Source organism: Lemur catta, chromosome 14 (assembly GCF_020740605.2).
Source record: "Lemur catta isolate mLemCat1 chromosome 14, mLemCat1.pri, whole genome shotgun sequence".
NCBI classification, from domain to species: Eukaryota; Metazoa; Chordata; class Mammalia; order Primates; family Lemuridae; genus Lemur; species Lemur catta.
The window spans coordinates 45,048,968-45,068,648 of record NC_059141.1 but is presented as its reverse complement, the minus strand read 5'-3'; the positions used below and the strand labels follow the sequence as shown (position 1 = coordinate 45,068,648).

The 19,681-nt window shown below is 34.3% G+C and overlaps 1 protein-coding gene across 1 annotated transcript in view; it reads left to right on the top strand.

The window, feature by feature from the left end:
• CTNNA3 (catenin alpha 3) overlaps positions 1–19,681 on the top strand; it is a 1,449,816-nt gene that overhangs the window by 1,405,667 nt on the left and 24,468 nt on the right. Inside the window, exon 17 of the mRNA XM_045568380.1 lies at positions 4,001–4,135. Within this exon, the coding sequence (XP_045424336.1) occupies positions 4,001–4,135 (135 nt within the window). The remainder of the gene's footprint in view (positions 1–4,000; positions 4,136–19,681) is intronic.

Below are 19,681 nucleotides of genomic sequence, written 5' to 3'. Positions count from 1 at the left end.
ACTGATTGCTTAAATATCTATGCTTGAAATTGACAGTGACACCTAATACTTTTCATTAATAAACTTTGCCAGCCTAGCAGAATTTAAACTGTTGTCTGTAATTGCAAAAGTCATTTTAAATGTGTCTTAAATAAAGTTTATACTCCAATATGGGCAAAAAATTGCTAAATATTTGATCTGTTTGCATCGTTGAAATACACGTCTGTTCAAAAGCATGATAGTTTACTACTTTTCCTTTATAAGATTACAGAATAAAGGTCTTTAAAAGTATTCACTTTGCTCATTCACACTTGAAATTTAAAATAAAAGGTAATGACTGTTTTTCACTTTTTATCTCATTACTAAATGATGTGTTCTCTATTGGTTCCAAGTATCTTGCTAGGAGAGTGAAAACTGGTTTAATGTGAGAAAGCCACTTAGGCTGTCATGCCATCTGCTTACCTGTAGTGAGTGTCTCTGTGATTATAGATTTAAAAGAAAAATATCGAGGCATTAAAGAGCTAACTAGATATCTGGTAACAATCTCTTATCATAATAAACTGGGAAATAATAACCAAAATGTGATATGATATTGTACCATTTGATTTGCCTGAAAGTTTCTAGCAGTATTCTTTTAAAAGTTGTATTTTGTGTGAATTTTATTTGGGAAAAATAAGTCAAGGGTGAGGATATTCTACAAATCTAGAGCCCAAAGTTTTTCTGTCTCCTTCATATAAAAACATAACAGGTAGAAAACATTATTTGATTTTTAATTTAATTTTTTATGTTTTTATAAAAATTGCATATATTTTAGGTATATAATGTAACAATCAACAAAATGGAAAAGCAACGTGTATATGTCATAAGGGGTTAACATCCAAAACATTTAAAGACCACATATAACTCAAAAGCAAAAAAAACAAAACCAAAAAAAATATACAAATAACCTGATTAAAAAATGGGCAAAGGACCTCAATAGACATTTTTCCAAGGAAGATACACCAATGGCCAAAATGAGGTCTGGCAAACAGTAGAAGAAAGAACATTCTTAAATTGGGAATAAGTCATCTCATGATTCTGCTTCTAGGAAGATAAAACCATCTCGGCAAGGCTTTCCAAATGTCAATAGGAAAGAAAGCTTTAATAATTTTTATAGCTTAGGGATTTACCAATTATTATGACTTTTGACTTCAGAGATAAAATGGACTGCCACCATTAGGTATAATTAAAATATTCTTATCAATTCTGAAAATAAAGGGTGAATCGGGGTCAAGCAACTTTTAACTTCAGAAGTTCAACTTCAAAGTCTCTCCTCATTTGATTCATTCTTTAGTTAATAGAATTATAGACTCTTGTATGGCTTTGAGTCTCTCTTGAGAGAGACTGTATGATTTGCTTAAACTTGGGAGATTTCAATTGGTTATTGGTCAAGAATCTATTAATTTACAAGTTTGATTTTATCAGGAGTTATAAAGTGGTGCTTGTCTTGAAGGAACAAATCCATATTAGTCCAACTTACAATTTACAAATAAGTGTTAATTTAAGAAACCAATTTACAAATTAGAGTGGCAATTTACTGTTAACTATATAAGATAACTGGCAAGAAGGCTGATATTGTCACTAGAGCATGGAGATAAGGAAGTGGAGCCAGATCAGGTTTGAATACTAGCTCTACCACTTATTAACTAGCAAGTCAATTAACCTCAATGTGCCTCACTTTCCTCCTTTGCCAAATGGGGATAATAATAGAACTCCCCTCATGGAATTATATGATTTATTCAAAGAATAAATATAGGCAAAGCACCTAGAATAGTACATGATAGATAAAATACTACGTATGTCAGGGATTATCATTGAGTCCATTCATAAAAACAAAGAATAGATATGAAAGTTACTCGGTAAGGACAAAAAAAAGACATTTTGAATGAATGTTGTATAGAAAAAATAATTGTGCATTCATGTAAATGAAACAAAGAAAACTAAATTCAAATCATTTACTCACTCTGAAACTTAGTTTGCAAATCTGCAAAATAACAATAATTAGATCTAATTAAAATGGTGCTGTACTAATTTAAATTATGCATGTAAAGGACCTAGTACAGTACCTGGTACAGAGGAAGTACCTAATAAAGATCAGTTTCCTGTCAAGATAAAACAATGGGGTGATTTTCTTTTCATCATTACAGGTAATTTCTCATCTGTAAATTGGAGAAAATATGTCTTAAGGGGTTCAAAATTGAGTGAGATGATATGCCCAAATTAGTTAACCTAGCCTCTGGTATACAGTAAGAACTCAATGAAAATTAGTTATCGTTTCTCCTCGTCCTTATTCTTATCCTCTTCCTCCTCCCCCTCCTCCTCTTCCTTTCTCTCTTTTTCTTCCCTTTCTCTTTGTCCTTCTCCTTTTCCTTCTTAATTAGCTACAATTTAAGGAGATTTGAAGGATCACCTTTACTTCCTTATTGAAAACTTAGAAAGGCCATTAATGTCAAAGTATCTCTGTCATCTTGTCTGATTGTCTGCTTGACTGGCTATCGTGTATCTCTCTGTCCATGGATATGTTTGTGCCTATTTAGCAGATTGATAGTATTTCTGCAGAAGAATTGATTTCTTTGCTACTTTTGTTGATATATTATCTACTTTGACTGAAAGGGTCACATGTTCTTATCTTGTGCACACACTCTGGAGCTATGTAGACTAGTCTATTTAACAAATATAAAAGATAATGAGCTTCTCAGGAATTTTCCAACAATATCCCAGCTTGGTTATTAATTGCTGGATAAAAACAGAAGTGCATAAAATGTTTTCTGTTCTTTCATCCTATTTTTAATTTGCAGTTTAGACTATTAGAATTAAAGCCTTTTAAAAAATAACATTTTATAATTATAGAAGTAACACTTTAAGGTATATAAAATATGAATAAAATCAAAAGTATTGTGTCACATTTATTATTTTCATATATTACTTTCCCAGCCTGTTTTAAACACATATACATTTTATACAATTTGATTGAGAGAGTATATGAAATTTTAAATACTGTTTTTTTTTTGCCTCCCAAAAACATTTTCCCACATCCTTTGAAAACTGTATTTTCTTGAGACTACATAACGTCACATTATATAGATATGCATTCTTATTTAGCCTTATTTTAGGACATTTAGTTTATTTCCAAATTTTGCTATTATAAGTAATGCTGTAATGAATATCTTTGCATATAAATCATTGTCCACATTTCTGTGTTCTTACAGAAATTTATCAAAAGTGGAATTAAATTAAGGAGATTTTGAAAAGTCTACTATAAATGCATAGGAGAAAAAGCACAAAGATTAAACTCTAACCAAAGATATTTACTGTTATGATGAAGTTCAAAGCTGTCCTCTAGGAAGCTTCTTAGAGAAGATAAAACAGTGTAGGAAGCTGTCTTTGGTAAAGAAATTTAATACACCTCTAAAACATGTGTGCTGTCTCTTTCTTGGCTCCAGGTAAGCCCACAGCTGTTATCTAGGTAGAAATGATTTCCTTTGTCCATAACAGCTAAAAAGATTTAATGCTGAAAGTAATAGAATATAGTATGTTTTGCTGCAGATTTTTATTCCCACATAAATAATATATGACAGATAATGCACAACTACGAGTCCCAGGGAATATTCTAATGATAATTAGACGTGAAAGGAATAATTGCAATTGAAATCTTTCTTTAGATTTACCTAAAAATGCAATCTGAAGTCTTCTAACTTTATCATAAGTTAAAGTCAGTTACATTTATGCCTTTTCATGTCTGAAAATTCCTTTAATATTTCTTTTTCCTAAGCTGAAATAACTCAGATTGAAAAATGAACAAAGTATTGTAATGGTAGAAGCGTATCAGAATCTACATGGGCTTGAGCTGAGAAATGAGGCTCAGTGAAAACAAAAGTTGCTGCCTTGTAAGTCACCTGCAATGTCAGCAGTGTATTTACCCATTTTGACCCACCTGTTATTTATTTTGACATTTCCCCTTTTATCTTTGACGCATATGTAGTGTCCAGACCCATCATGCAAGCAGGACTTGTTGGCCTACCTGGAGCAGATTAAGTTCTACTCCCATCAACTGAAAATCTGCAGTCAAGTTAAAGCTGAGATCCAGAACCTGGGGGGAGAGCTCATCATGTCAGCTGTGAGTACACACCATCAAAGGTGGAGGATGCTCAAACAGAGTACCTGCACCCCTGCTTACTCCTCCAAATCTTTCAGATAAATTCAGCTTGGAATAAACTCAGTCGAAGTTTGTATAAAAGTACATGTAATTAAACTAGCAAGAAATCTTGTCAGATTTCTTAAAGAAATGTTAAGTAGGTACAACTTTTTATTTACTTTGGATATTGAAAGAATAAATCAGGTTTTGTAAGCCACTTGGATGAAACATGCATATTAATTTAGAGCATGGTTTTCAGACTCAGAAAGTGTTCAAACGGAACCCTGAAATGAATCCTGTATTTTTTTTCTAAAATAAATGCATATGGAATTGCAAATTAATAAAATGATTGCCTTATTGCTATTAATGGATATTCATGTTCCCCTTATTCATTTTTATTACATAGAAATTCAGGCCTTGAGATTTTTTATTTCCATATATACTTTTAAAATTGGAATATGTTAAAACTTTATAGATTTAGAGGAACTTTCATAAATTCTTTGGTGGCCCTGAGTTTCAAGCTGCTGTAAAATTACCATGGTAGAAGTAATGTCTAACTTTCTACTCATCTTTTAATAGTAGTAGATCATTTCTCTGGAGCAGGTATGGTAATAAAATAATATTTGATATCTATATTGGATTCAGTTATCAGTGACTTTGAGAAGGACATGGACCAAGATTATAAATTTAAGTTTAAATGAAACATTATGAACATTCTAGAAATTTATTTTCCTGAGAGCAAATTTTTTAAAATTACACTAGTATACTTATGAATTTGCAACATTTAGGGCCTCTATATCCTGGTGTTAGACTTTCCCTCAATGAACAAATGTTATAAAAGAGGATATAGTTGCAAAAACACAAGGAAAGGATCACCATCAAGGATAGAGAGGAGGAATCTAATCCTCATTGAGTATTATCTCTTGCCTGTATTTTATCTCAATTTTTCACAGTATCATGCCAGATAAATAATTTGTTTGTTTTGTTTACTATATGAAAAAATGAAATAAGGAAACATTAAATAGCCTCCCCAAGGTCATACTAGTAAATGTGAGAGCTGGGATTTACCTTCAGAGGTCTAGTAGACCTTGTGGCCTTCTAGATCCTTGAGTGCAGCCTTTTGACTGAATCCAAATTTTACAGAGCAAATCCTTTTAATAAAATTTATATGGATTTAGTTAGACGTTATCAAGGATGGTGAGTGTGTGAAAGTAAGAAAAGTAAACAGAAAACAGACTTCAGCCTCCAAATAAATATTTTTGTATATATTTAAAGTAGTATAATGTTAAATGAGAAAAGGAAGACTGAATGTTTAATAATTCAAAATGAAATTAAAGTAGCTTTACATATACACATACATATGCATAGAAGTGTATGTATATATGCACGCATGCACATGTGTCTACACTCTCACATGCAGATTTTTGTTTGTATGGCTTGTGACATCTTATAATGCTTGGTCCATGTCCTTCTCAAAGTCACTGATAACTGAATCCAATATAGATATCAACTATTATTATTTTATTTAGTAAAGGGATTTGTTCTGTGAAGTTTAGATTATGTTGAGGGGCTGCACTTGGTGACCTGGGGGGCCACATGTGCCTTGAGGCCACAGGTTCATAATACCTGAGATGGTTTCTCTGTTCAGGTAGATAGCCTTGTATATATGATGAAAGTGAGGAACACAGGTCAAAATGAATAATTTGGAAATTATGTGATGTGGTTGCTTTCTAGCTTATTATTCCAGTGATTGTCAGAGGGAAAAAAAAACATTTAGTTTCCTTGATATTCAAATTTTACAAAATCAAACGATATTGGTCCCTGTGCAATATTGGTACCCTGTGACTTTTCAAAGAAAAATTCACTTTAAGTTATCATAAGCCACACAAACAGAAATTGTGAGTGTGTAGACACATATGCATGCGTGCATATATACATACACTTCTATGCATCGGTATGTGTGCATATATATAACTATTTTAACTTCATTTTGAATTATTAAACATTCAGTCTTCCTTTTCTCACTTAACATTATACTACTTTAAATATGTAAAAAAAATATTTATTTGGAGGCTGAAGTCTGTCTTCTGTTTACTTTTATTAGTTTCACACACTCACTATCCTTGATAAGGTCTAACTAAATCCATATAAATTTATTGTATTTTCCAAAGCTAAACATTCAAAGAAATTTTGATAGTAGTCCAGCATCTACATAGCTGTAAAAATATATTACTATTAATTATCCCTCCAAAATATGATTTCTTCCAGATGTATTAAATTAAGTTTGTATTCTTTTCTGTTTGGTATTATGATTCAAATTTATGAACTTTATATATTTTACAGATATATTGATTAAGCAGCAATTATTTAAAATCCACGATTTACAATTGAAAAGCTGAATCATTATATAAAATGAGGAATATCATTGCAAATCCAAACTATTTGTCTTCATTTCATCTACAATTCCGCATTAGAAAAAATAAATCTGAAAAAGCTGAGCATGCCACTTTTTATATCCCTTACTGCTATCTGTTTGAAGGCATATCTTTGAAAGCTTTTTTTAAAATATCACCTCTACTGGTTCAACTAGAAAGCCTTTTAAATATATTGCATTTATGTATGCCAAAGCACACTTGCTTTATTTCTCAGTGACCGAGAGTTCTTTTCTTTTTTCTTTTTTTTTTTTTTTTTGAGACAGTTTCACTTACTCTTTTGCCCAGAGTAGAGTGCAGTGGCACAATCATAGCTTACTACAACCTCAAACTCCTGGGCTCAAGCAATCCTCCTGCCTCAGCCTCCTGACTAGCTAGCTAGGACTACAAGCATGGACCACCGACACCAGCTATTTTTTTTTTTTTTAATCTTTGTAGAGATAGGGTCTCACTTTATTGCCCAGGTTGGTCTCTAACTCCTTGCCTCAAGTGATCCTCCCACCTTGGCCTGTGAAAGTGCTATGATTATAGGTGTGAGCCACCTATGAGGTCATGAGATTGTTTGTTAAATTGGAGGCTGGGCATGGTGGCTCACACCTGTAATCTCAGCGCTTTGAGAGGCCCTGAGGTGGGCGGATCACTTGAAGCCACGAGTGTGAGACCAGTAGCCTGGGCAACATAGTAAGACCTTGTCTTTGAAAAAAAAAAAAAAAATTAAATTTAGAGAAGAAAAGTTGAGAAGAAGATCTAATCCAAGTTATTTTTCTATGGAGTCTCTTGAAAAGTAACAAGCGTGATTCTAAAGTAGGGGAATTCATTAGAAAATATGGAAATTTTGTATTCAAAGCTACAGACTATTCAAAGTTCATGAAATAGAGTTTGCATTCCAAGATCAGGTTCATGAAACATTGCTGTTAGCAAATACAGTTGATTAAAAAAAAAAGTAGGTGTGAATGGAATGCATTTCTGAAGTGAGTGGGCAGTATTTTTCTTGGTCTTGGGTGTTAAGGTTTAGGATAAAGAAGATGAATAAGAAACAAAAGAATTGGAAATACATTTCCATAATATACCATTTAATTAAAATTATTTTCCAATCATTCTTACATCTGTACTACAAGCACTTATCCTGAAGTTGCATCTTTTACCTCTAAGGAAACCAAAGTGTATTTAGTTAGTTCAAATCCACTAAGATTGGAGCCCCGCTCTGTGCCAGGCATAGCAGAACATCTGGGGGATGTAAAAATGACTATATGGTAACTCCCTTAAGATGCTCAAATATATACAAAATTAAGAAACATAAAATATATCCACATAAACAAAAAAGAATCCAGAACAGTGTAATAAACTATACAATAGCAATATGTACAAATGCACATAGTTTAATAGGTGAGAAAATAATTTCTCTGATATGCAGAGCAGGCAAGAGAAAACTCCATAAGTGGCTTGACCCTAATTTTGGCCTTGATTAATAAGGGGAAAACAAATAGGTACTTATAGGAAAGGGGAAGGAAAAGAAATTGAAATAAATGGGGCAACTGAAACGAAAAATAAGTAGGGAAGACATGGAATGATATGGAACTGGCAAGCAGTCTGATGTGTCTGAAGTCTATTTTACTTGGTACTATTGGTGTGTCTACTGCAGGGTAGGGGTGGAGAAGAAGCTGTAAAGGACAATGGGAATGTTTTTAAGAGGATCATTTATAATATTTAAACTTCACCGTACAAGTAGTTGAGAGTAATTGAAAATTTTTAAGTTTGAGATGGGCATAAAACAGATCTATATATTTGGAAGTTAACTCTTTTTGATAGAGCAGTGATATATCGGAAAGATGAGGGACTTTGGGATTGGGGGATTGGGGCCTATTTATATTTAGAAATGATTTTTTTTTTTTTACAAAGCTCAGGAGAGAAACAGTGAGAACCATTTTTAAGGCAATATTGATGAGAATGGAAAGGTGTGTATCCATACAAGAAAAAATTCTGGGCTAAAAGTGTTTAGGGTCAGTGATCTATTGGATGGGCAGGGTGCGGAAGAAAAAAGAATTAAGACTCGTCCAAAGGTTTAGGGGTTAGACAGCTTACTTTGTCAACAGTGGAGTCATTAATAAGACACTACATATAAAAGGAAGATCGGGTTAGGAGAAATAAGGATGCATATTCAGATTTTGCTTGTTGAATTTAGGTGACTAGGGGGCATCTAAAGAGAAAGGTTTAAAAGTTGGGCTTGTGGTTCTGGAACTTAGGAAACAGGTATGAAAGAGAAATAGATGGGACCATCCAGTGAAAATATGTTGGATAAGATTTAAAAAAAAAAATAGAGATAGAGATCCAGAAAGAACTGTTTTTCATAAAGTGATTCCAATGTGCCTTTATCAGATACAGAGACTTGATTGTGGCAGTTAAAACAAATTGGGAGTTTACTATCTCCATAAAGAGAGTCTGAGAATGAGCAGTCTAGCACTGTTATGGCAGCTTCACAAAATCTTCAGGGAATAAGGTACTTTTGCCTTTCGGCTTCATTATTTTTGGCTTCTCTCTTTCATTATTATCAAGGTCAAAAATATGGCTTCTCTAGCTCTAGCAATGGCTTTTCTATTCCAGGCAGTAAGAATGAAGGGAAACAGAAGCAAACATTGCTTACATCTTTCTAAGGGACCTCCCAGAAAGTCCTTTCCAAATGCTTTTTCTTACATATTATTGGCCAGAACTTAATCAAACAGCTATACTTAACTGCAAGGTATGCTGCAAAATACAGATTCTGTATGTTTGTTTGTGTTTTAAACTGGGCACATTGTTTTCCCCACTGTAATCAGAGTTTTGTTTCTATGAAAAAGAGAATGGATATTGGGCAACAACTAACAGTTTCTATATCACCTCTATGATTACCAAAATCACAGCAGTACTCATATATTGTAATTATATGCTTTTTCATACATATTTCCCTCTAGACTATAAAGTCCTTGAATATTTTTGAATCATTGAAGGTGCAATAGCCAATGACCCAGGTTGCCTGGGTCTTAAAAGTGCATATTGGGTTTTGGACTTAGAAGGTGTTTTCTATCTTTTCCAAAGCAGTATCAGTGATATGGTGAAGGCAAAAATTATACCATAGTGGGTTGAATACTGAGTGTGGAATTGCAGAGAAGATGGTAGCACAGACTAAATTTTCCAGTAGTTTGGAATTGAAAGAGAGAGAGGGAGAGGCAGAGAGAAATTTGCGGGTCAGAGTAGACAGATTTGCTGAAAACATTTTTTTTTTTTTGGTTAACAGTTTTTATTTATGTATTTTATAAGACAGTAGTAAATGTTTAGGTAAAGAACAAGAGGCAGCCAGGATAGAATGAACCTAAGAAAAATTAAGACTACAACTGAGGGCCAAGCGTGGTGGCTCACACCTGTAATCCTAGCACTCTGGGAGGCTGAGGCAGAAGGATGGCTCAAGGTCAGGAGTTTGAGACCAGCCTGAGCAAGAGTGAGACCCCGTCTCTACTAAAAATACAAAGAAATCAGCTGGACAACTAAAAATATATGGAAAAAATTAGCCAGGCATGATGGCGCAATGCCTGTAGTCCCAACTACTCAGGAGGCTGAGGCAGAAGGATTGCTTGAGCCCAGGAGTTGGAGGTTGCTGTGAGCTAGGCTGACACCATGGCACTCTAGCCTGGGCAACAGAGTGAGACTCTGTCTTGAAAAAAAAAAAAATACAACTGAGGGAATAAAGTCTTAAATGAGTGAGAGGAGGGAATGGGATTAGGAGAACAAGTAGAAAGACTAGGTTTGAGGGGAAGAAAAGTGCTCTTCTTCTGAGCCAGGATATGTGAATTAAGATAAAATCACATTTAGAGACAGATGAATGGGAAGTTGAAGAATTTCTTGCTGGTGGATAACACATTTGGTAAAATGAGAAAAAGAGTTTTCTGTTAAGATTATGATTTGAGTGCTCTATCCAAGTTTTATTTTAGCAACACAACAAAATGGAGATGTCCACATCTTCAATCACTTTTCAACATTACTTAGAAGAGAAAATGACCGGAGTTAACAGCAATGATTGGAAATAGTGAACAGAGATGCTGTGTGCTAGACATCACTCTACCAGGGCCAAGTTCCAGCACATTGTCTGGACCATGGAACCTGACTCAGTTTGAGTTTATCCTCCAGTCACATGGAAATGAAGCCAATTTGGCCTTCCAAGTGCTATCCTCTCTCAAATAAAGAGGAGATTTTATAAAAATTTAATTGGAAAATGATAACAAAACACAAGGAGACTAAGTAATTAAACATACTGTTGCAGTTCAGTTCCCATGGCCACCTTGACTTATAAATGTCCTTAAATAGGAATAGAATAAAAAGTATAATTCTAAGAAGATTAAATGTGCCTGAGTTACCTGAAGGCATTCCCATAAATCCTTTATCAATTGCTTATCTAGAGTCCTTATGCCCTGTGTCCAGTGGGAAAACTGTTGCACTTTGGGAAAAGAGGCTTGCCATACAGAAATAAATAGTGTTATATTCCAGCCTGTATATATTAATATTAATATTTAAAAGTTCAGGGGAAAAATCCAAATAAAATGGTTTTAAACCCTTAAAATTACTCTTTCCCTAAATGTCATGCTTTTAGGTCAGCAATTTTTTTGCACTGCTTAAAATTGATTAACTATATAACCACTATGTTCAGTGAATTTCTTTTAATGTGTTTAATTGTGCTCTCTTACCCTGAGGCAGATGTGCCAAAGCCACAATTTAAAAAATTGGATAAATAAATAGAACTAATCAGTCAGGTGGGGGGAGAGATCAGCAAAATTGAAAATTTGCCAAGCAACTGCAACTTAGCTTTAGCAGAAATCAAGGGGCAGTGTTTATTTAATTAGGAATGATAGGGAACAGCAACAGTACAGCCATTGACCAAAAGAGCCACGAGGGCCTGCAGAACTTAGGCAATTGAGCACATACAGAATAACTTAGCAGGTTAATGTGCTTGCCACGTTAGGACATTCAGGGAATTAACTAATGAGCTTTCTGAACCTACTGCAATCATTAGTAAGCATCAAGAAAATTCGAAAAACTAAAAAAAGAGAAGGATTTGGAAAATTAACTGAAATTTTATAGAGAAGTAGAGGGGGGAGATGTAGGCAATGGAAGGAGGAGAAATGAAGAAGAGAGGAGGGAGGAGAAAAGCAAAGAGGAAGAAAAGGAAGAAAAAGAGAAGAAAGAAGACACTTTGCCAGTAAATTTAACTCTGTCAAGTGTTGTTTTTTGTTTGTTTTGTTTGTAATGTTAGGTAGGAGGCATATTAAAATAATCAGACCTTAGTAATTCAAAGAACATATTTTACAAACAAAAAAAAATATGTGTAGAGGATGTTTTTTGGTTTTTATTTTTTATGTTTGTATTGCATTGCAGTAGAGTGACTAAGAAATTTTGTTGGTATCTTGATATTGCTCTGAATTGGATTTTCTTGAGAATGCTGAGGGTGCTATGCATCCAGGTTTAACAGCATTTGACGGGACCTTAGAAGTAATCTATTTATGTTATATAATAACTGTCTCTAATTCATCTTACAAACAATGAAATAGGTCTTGGATTTTTAATGACTTGCCCTGGCTCACAAAGATATCTGTTGGCAGAGCCAGGACCAGATTCTAAGTCTCATGCTCTTCATTGCTACTGAAAATAAACCCTACGACCTCCCAGCAGGATGACGAGAGCTCGTATTAGTGTACCCAGCCGGGATGGTTGCTGCATATATCAAGAACTAAGGGTTAGTTTTAACTGGGAGATGTGGGGAAACACTGACTAGAATACAGTATTAATTGATAATAGTGATATGTTTTAATGATTCTGGATTCTCAAGAATACCAGACCAGAACATAAATTTCAGCCTCAAAATGAGGAACTCCTATAAGGCAAGGCGATAGGAAAGCTAGTGGACCCCAAAATAAGAGAACTGGTTGTAGTCTGGATGCTAATCTCTTTTAAGTCTGTTTCTTCATCCATTAATATCTATAAACCAAGGTTTGGGATAAAATGAACTTCATGGTTCTTTCCAACTCAGAATTTCTAACCATATTCTCTTTTGTTTTACATTCCCCTTTATTATTTCTATCCAAACTACTCCTTCCAGTGCCAATTGGCAAATTATATTATGCCATAGAAGGCTGTTTTTTTTTTGTTGTTGTTGTTTTGATATGTTAAGAGGGTGATTCTTCAATTTGATTTAAACAATTTCCATCAATGAGAATGAGATCAGATGCTTCAGTAGTTACCCACTAATTGCAAATCTAAAAAAATTGTGATACATGTGTATCAAAATGGTGCAAAATATATTGTTCATGATTTTCAGATTTATTTGAAATGGCTTTACTGGCTGCTATAATATCTCTTACTAACAGCAGTGATCTGTTTTGTGAAATTAGATCCCTTTTGTGCAATTACAAAGAGAGGATAGAACATCTGGATAAGGCACACACACAAAGATGAATATGAGAAGGAAAAAATGATGGGGAAGAAGAAATAAAACTATAAATGTGTTATGAGAGTCTCTACTGTTAAGTGAACTCCTTACAATAATTGCATATTCTTATTTGCATGTCAAATAGTTCCATATTATTCAAAGGGAAAATTGGAAGAATTCAAAACTTAATGGAAAAGACTGTTTAGAAAAAAGAATTAGCTAAATTATTATCAATCCTTAGAAGAGAGGGGATTAATTATTTCTATTGTGTGCTAAACAATCTGAACTATAGAACTTCAAAGCCAAAGGTGAAAAGAGAGGCTATGAAAGTGAGTAAGATGTATTTGACAACTATAGGTTGGTGCCAAATTCCCCATTAGGCAAAGTGCAGCTAAAGGGAAAAAGCAGAGCTGACACTGATGTTTGTGAGCTTAGTTGGAAGCCAGGGAGAGAAAGCACAGAAGGAAAGGGGAGAGAAGAAAAAAAATCAAGGAGCTAAAGATTCTAGGACAGCAAAGTGCTGGCATCAAAATCCATGCATAAAGGCAGAAATGAAAGCAGATGTGAAAAAGGCACAAGACAGGATAGATAACATTTGCAAAAGTAGTCATTTCATCCCATGACTCATGTTGAATTTATGCTTGTTGTTGCATAATATGAGGGAATACTAGCTAAAGTCACACGATAAAAGCTGTGAGGATTTTTGTTTGTTTGTTTAGTGTGTGTGTGTGTTTTCTCTAGCAAAATCAATGCAATTGCCTATTTTCCCTGTTTGAGTACTGAAGTCTAAGCGATATTAATATCACATCAATAACCATTCATAACAAATATATAATACTGACTTTTTGTGCTTTCATCTATTCAGGGATTCTCATTCTTGGCAATATTGACATTTGGGGGCTGGATAATTCTTTGCTGTGGGGGGCTGTCCTGTGCATTGTAGAATTTTTTAACAGCCTTCCTGGACTCCACCCACTCTGTGATACTGATGACCCGTCCCCTAACCTGGCAGTTCACTCATCTTCTAGCTACTGTGAGTGTTGACTGCTAACATCTCATAGCTGCTCCCATCTCTGGGTAATTGTCGTCAGCCAAACAGGAGTCACTGTGTCTGGGTGGTTGAACACCACTACCCCTGCATGACCTGGTAGTCGATAGCTAGTAACTGACGGAGAGGAAAATACAAAAGCTCAGGCTCCTTGCCTCAATATGGAACCAACTCAGCTGTGCAGTTTCACAGTCCAATGTGAGATTAGGCCAAAGCTAGTCTCTGGCTCAGCTTAATAATGTTCTTACTTAGCTCCAGCCTCTGCACTTCCCATTCTTCTGCCTTCCCTCCCCTTCACAGACCTTCAGTAAACCACATGCACAGATTTCTCTCAGGCTCTCTAGGTCAGTACCCACTCAAGAGACAAATGATAGCAACATTGTGCCCTTTACTGTCACTTATTTGTGGCTGAAGAAGAGGTGACAGAAGAATTTGCTGAATTTGGTGAATACTGTTCTCTTATTGACACATTCATTTATATTATTTTATCATCTCAACAGTGCTACAAGTAACCTATGGTATTTTGTTGACAAGAAAACAAAGGCTAATAAATGAATATAACTTGCCAAATGTCACACAGTTAGTAAGTGATGGAGTAAAAATATGAATTCGGGCTCTAGTTTCAGAGCTCTTTGTGTCATTCTGTGCTAACGCGTATCTATTCTCATTATGCCTGCCTTAAAACAACAACACAAAGATGAGTAAACAAGGTCCTTATTCTCCAGGAATGTAGTTACAAAGAAAGACAAGAAAAAAATCATAATAATTTATAGGAAGTTTTATTTTACAAATAGAATGTTTTCCACCTGCTTCTGAAAAATAGCAACAGAAATAAAAAAATATAAAATTTAGAAACTAAAAATAAAAACAGACCCTACGGAATTTTTAAAAGATTAAAAACTTTCAGGATAAATTTAATTACCATAGTTGAGTGTATTTCACTGAAAATTAATACGTGATTAGAGTTTAAAGGTGTCATTTCTTGATGATAGACAGCATAGACATTTCTTAAGAGAGAGAAAATTGTATCAGGCTTTAAATTTAAAGAGAAATTTATTGTGTCATTATTTGAGTAACAATTGGTAACATGATGGATGATGTCCCAACCTAGAGGTCTGTAAAAGACAGAAATGTTCAAAAGGACATTTCTCACATTGACCCTTGATAAAATCTGAAGTTACAACAGTAAATCTCAATTTAGTGAAAGGTTTTTTTTAATTGAAAGAGTTGTGATAATAGGGTCTGAAAATGCTGCTTTCTGATGATCTAGCTGATCACAAAAATAATACTGGTAACCCGGGGTTTAACAAGTGCATTAAGTTGTCTCTTTGCAATATTTGATGTCTCAAAGAAGCTTTTGGTCAAGCCCTGGGTCACAAGAAATTCGTGGTTGGATTTTCTGATAACAGCATTTTTTAAAAAGGGACCCATACCCTTTATATATCACTCATACAATGTACAAACATTAAACACCTATTATGTGCATATATGTGTTAGTGTGTGCACACATGGTATTATTTCTTATCGCTGATGGTAAAATTGACATTCTCTTATGAAAGTTTTAGGAGCCTCATTGATACATTCAACCAGATGTAGAGTTCAAATTCCTCTTCAACACAGATATGAATTATTTTTAGTCTAGATGTAGGGTCTGCATCACATAGCATTGAAAGCATATCTTGATTTAAGTTTAAGAAACTTTTTTTTTTAAATCAATAACAATGAATCAACTTAGGCTAGGCTATACTATGATAATAAATAGCTACCAATTCAGTGACTTAAAACAAAAGTTCTTATTTTTGCTCACATATAAGTTTGATACAGAGAGCTTTTCCCTACATTTTTCCCCAAGGACCAGGGTTTATGTACTTTCTAGAATCTTATAATGGGATCTCTATTATCTCTGTGCAAGGAAAGAGAGGGGAAGAAAAATTGATCACTGGCTGATAAATACCTTCCTAGAGGGAAATAAACTACTATATGTAAGATATCAACGTAGTATCTAGCATGTAGCAGGTGCTCATTAAATATTAGCCATTAGTAGTAGTAGCAGTAGTAGAGTCATGGTAGCAGTAATAGTGTCAGTTAACATGAAATAAATGTTAACTTTACCATAAAGTGGTATTGCTCATTGATACATATCATCTAATTGTTGTAAAAATTATTTGAAATTCAATTTAAAGGTAGAAAGGTGGGAAAATGTTCTTCCTTTAGTAGGATCATTCCTCTGCCTATCATAAAACCACTTATCATCCATCCTGTTTTAGCAGCAGCACTTGATATAGGCTCTGAGGAAGAATTATCATCTTTGCTTCCATACCAAGATTATCATCTGTTTCATCCATGGCTGATGAGAAATGGAAAGAAAGTGTTAGGTGATGTTAACTATACTCAATGCAAGGTAAAAGCTCCTCACAGAGATAGTTGGACTTTAGTTGTTGCCAATGCAAATGCAGACACTTAGCCCTGAGATTTGAAGATGGGCATAGATATATTTTTATTAAATATTAGAGTATTTATATAAATGTCACAGTATCAGGATTATTCAATTACTATATAGAGTAGAACTTCAGCTACCCAGAAATTCAAGAAAGTCATTTTTGGCAAGACTAGCACTTCTGGTAGCATGGACTTTTAAGATGTTGGGCAGAGTATAATAGCCCAATGTTTTACAGAAATGTTTAACGGTACAGAATTAATAAATAAGTGTTTTGGACAATAGAAGCTAACTATTTACAGCAAGGAAAGCACTTTGATTTGAATAGTCTAAAGAATTTCACAGAAAATTTGAGCTCAATAATAAAGAGTTGGAAGAATTTGGCAAGAGCGAGAGAGAAAGTCTATGCAACTGGCCTGAAAATATAAATTGCCTTAAAATACAAGGTAATGTTTTAAATGGCAAATTAGAAAAGACTTGTTTGGATTAGGAAATAGTGTAAGTGTAGACTGACTAATAACTAGCACTTTAGCAGCATGTGTATGTATGCATGTGTGTTTGTGAGAGTGAGCGAGTGAGAGCGAGAGAGAGACTGACAGAGACAGAGAGAATGAGTGATATGACTAGGTTTCATTAAACTAAAAAATTCTGTGATTCAATTTAAAGTTAAAGAAATGAGGGTGGTAATTGTGTGTGCATGAATGTGAATATAGTTTACATAGATAAACCATAAATAATATATGTGTAAGCCTGTATGTACATGAAATTGAGTGCTTATTAATGCTAGGTACTATTCTAAATATTTAAAATGCATTTGCTTTCTTTATCCTCACCAATAAAAGCTCTGTGAGATAGCTATCATTATTACTATTTGAGAGATATGAAATTTAAACTTAAAGAGGTTGAGCAACTTATATAAGGTCACGAAGCTTAAGAGACAGAGCCATATCTTAAACCCAGTTACTTGATTCTAAAGTAGGTACACTTAATGCAGAATTACCCAGAAGAGGGGCACAGAAACTTTAGTTAAAATATATCTTAAAAGGGAGATAAATTTCATTAAATGTATTTTGCACATCCATTTATAACAACAAAATTAAACAGAACCAGGGTCCATATTGCTCCCTTTGAGCAGGTGAGGCACCGTTCTAGGATAGAGTTCCTATTCTTCACTTCTGTGATAATTATAAGAGTAGTGATAACAACAATGACATTTACTGAACTCCAATAATAACTAGAAGGGGTTTTAAATTCCTTGAATATATTATTTTAATCTTTGTATCAATGAGGAAAGTCTTATTATTATCCCCATTTTATAGGTAAAACTAAGGCTCAGAGAGCTTAGGTACAAGGGAGGAAATGCATCTCTTTTCTCCACCTTCCCTACCTCCATCTCCCTCTTATCCCGGAGGGGCTCTGCTATTTCTAACATTCTGAGTATAAATTTCTGGGTTTATATTCAGAAGCGATGTCTTTTGGGTCACAGAGATGAGACTCTCTGCCTATTCACATAAATGCTATCTCACATTCCCAACATTATATTCTGAAATAGACAACCCTATTCAGATACACCAGAATCATCCTCATAGTAATTCACACTCACTCCTTCCTGGAGTGGAACTTAAAACATAGCATTTTTAGAGCTCAAAAGTATTAAACGTATCATCCATTAGTTATCAATCAAGTTTGTCCAAGGAAAGGACATTATCCTAAGGCATTTTGCACATAGCCATTAAAGTAAAATTAAAACTAACGTGCTGATGCATGTTTTAGTGCTAGACTTTGCTTAAAGGCATGACTGATTATTTATGGTCATGACAAAGTCCAATCATTTTTCACAATTGAGCCAACGATAGCTTTTGAACTTTTGGTCACTTCTATGCTCATGTCTTCTCTACATCTTGCTATATATATCTTCCCTGTTATTACTATACCTCTTTGACCTTGATTTGTTCTCTTTTGTGTTTTAAGCAATTACTGGAGTCTATGAAACAAGCCTCCCCTTTGTACCATTTAATTTAATTAGACCTCTCATTTGAGCTCTTGCTGAGTCAATATTTAGTTCCTTGTCTATATCCCTGGAACAACCTGAAACATTCCATATGCTAGCTAAATGCCTTAATATGCATGGACATATGAGCCAAATGCCTTAGTTTTCATTCTCTCTCCCTGCACAATATCCAGGGGATGCCGCTACAAAATCTTGCACTTTGCCTTCCACCTTAATTGTGCTCCTCCAGGGTTCACACAGTAATTCTTTTTTCTGGATGATAAATTATGCTGGAACAGAAGGAAGAGCAATCCTCAGCATTGTCTCACTAATTTTGTTTGTAGAGCTGTTTTTCTAATGTAGCATTTTCAAATAGCCCCATTATACATCTGCTTCTCCACCTGGGAGCACTAGCCATGCCAGGTGCAATGCCATGGATGGCATAATTTTGCCTAATGCCATTAAGTGCCTCTGAATATGCTGAAAAGAAGTGGAAAAGTGACAAACAGATCTGCAGAGCAACCCCAGCTTGTTTCTCTCTGGAGGGGTTGATACAAATATTGGGACTATTTGTGGTCTGTGTTGGGAAGGGTGATTTGAAAGCTGACAAAGATTATCTGTTAATTCATACAAAATGACTTGAGAATCTGCCCTTGCCAACCTTTCAGACTCTAAAGGGCTTGTCAAGAAAAAAGGATTTGTTTTAGCAACAATCCGTGGGAATATTTATATAAAAGGTATTTACCTGTATATAAAAATGCACACATAGGGGGATGGGTACACTTATAATTTGACTCAAATGGTACAAAAGCAGTTCATGTAACCAAACTGTTTGTACCCCTATACTATTCTGAAATAAAACAAAATTTAAAAATAAAAATAAAAATGCATACATATGTAAATTATTGTTCTAAAGAAGGTAAATTTTTGCTAGGTTTTCTAATTTAAAAGTTATAATAATGTCAGAATTATTATAACTTGCTAAACCCTGATATATATAAGGTGCTATGCTTTATATATATCATCTCCTTTAGTTGTTATCTACCTAGTGTGTAAATATTTTCATCTCCAGTTCATACATGATGGGCCTATGATTCATGAAAGTTTAATAGTTTGCCCGTGTTCACATACTTATGCAGAGATGAAACCAGGGGAAGAACTCAATTCTTA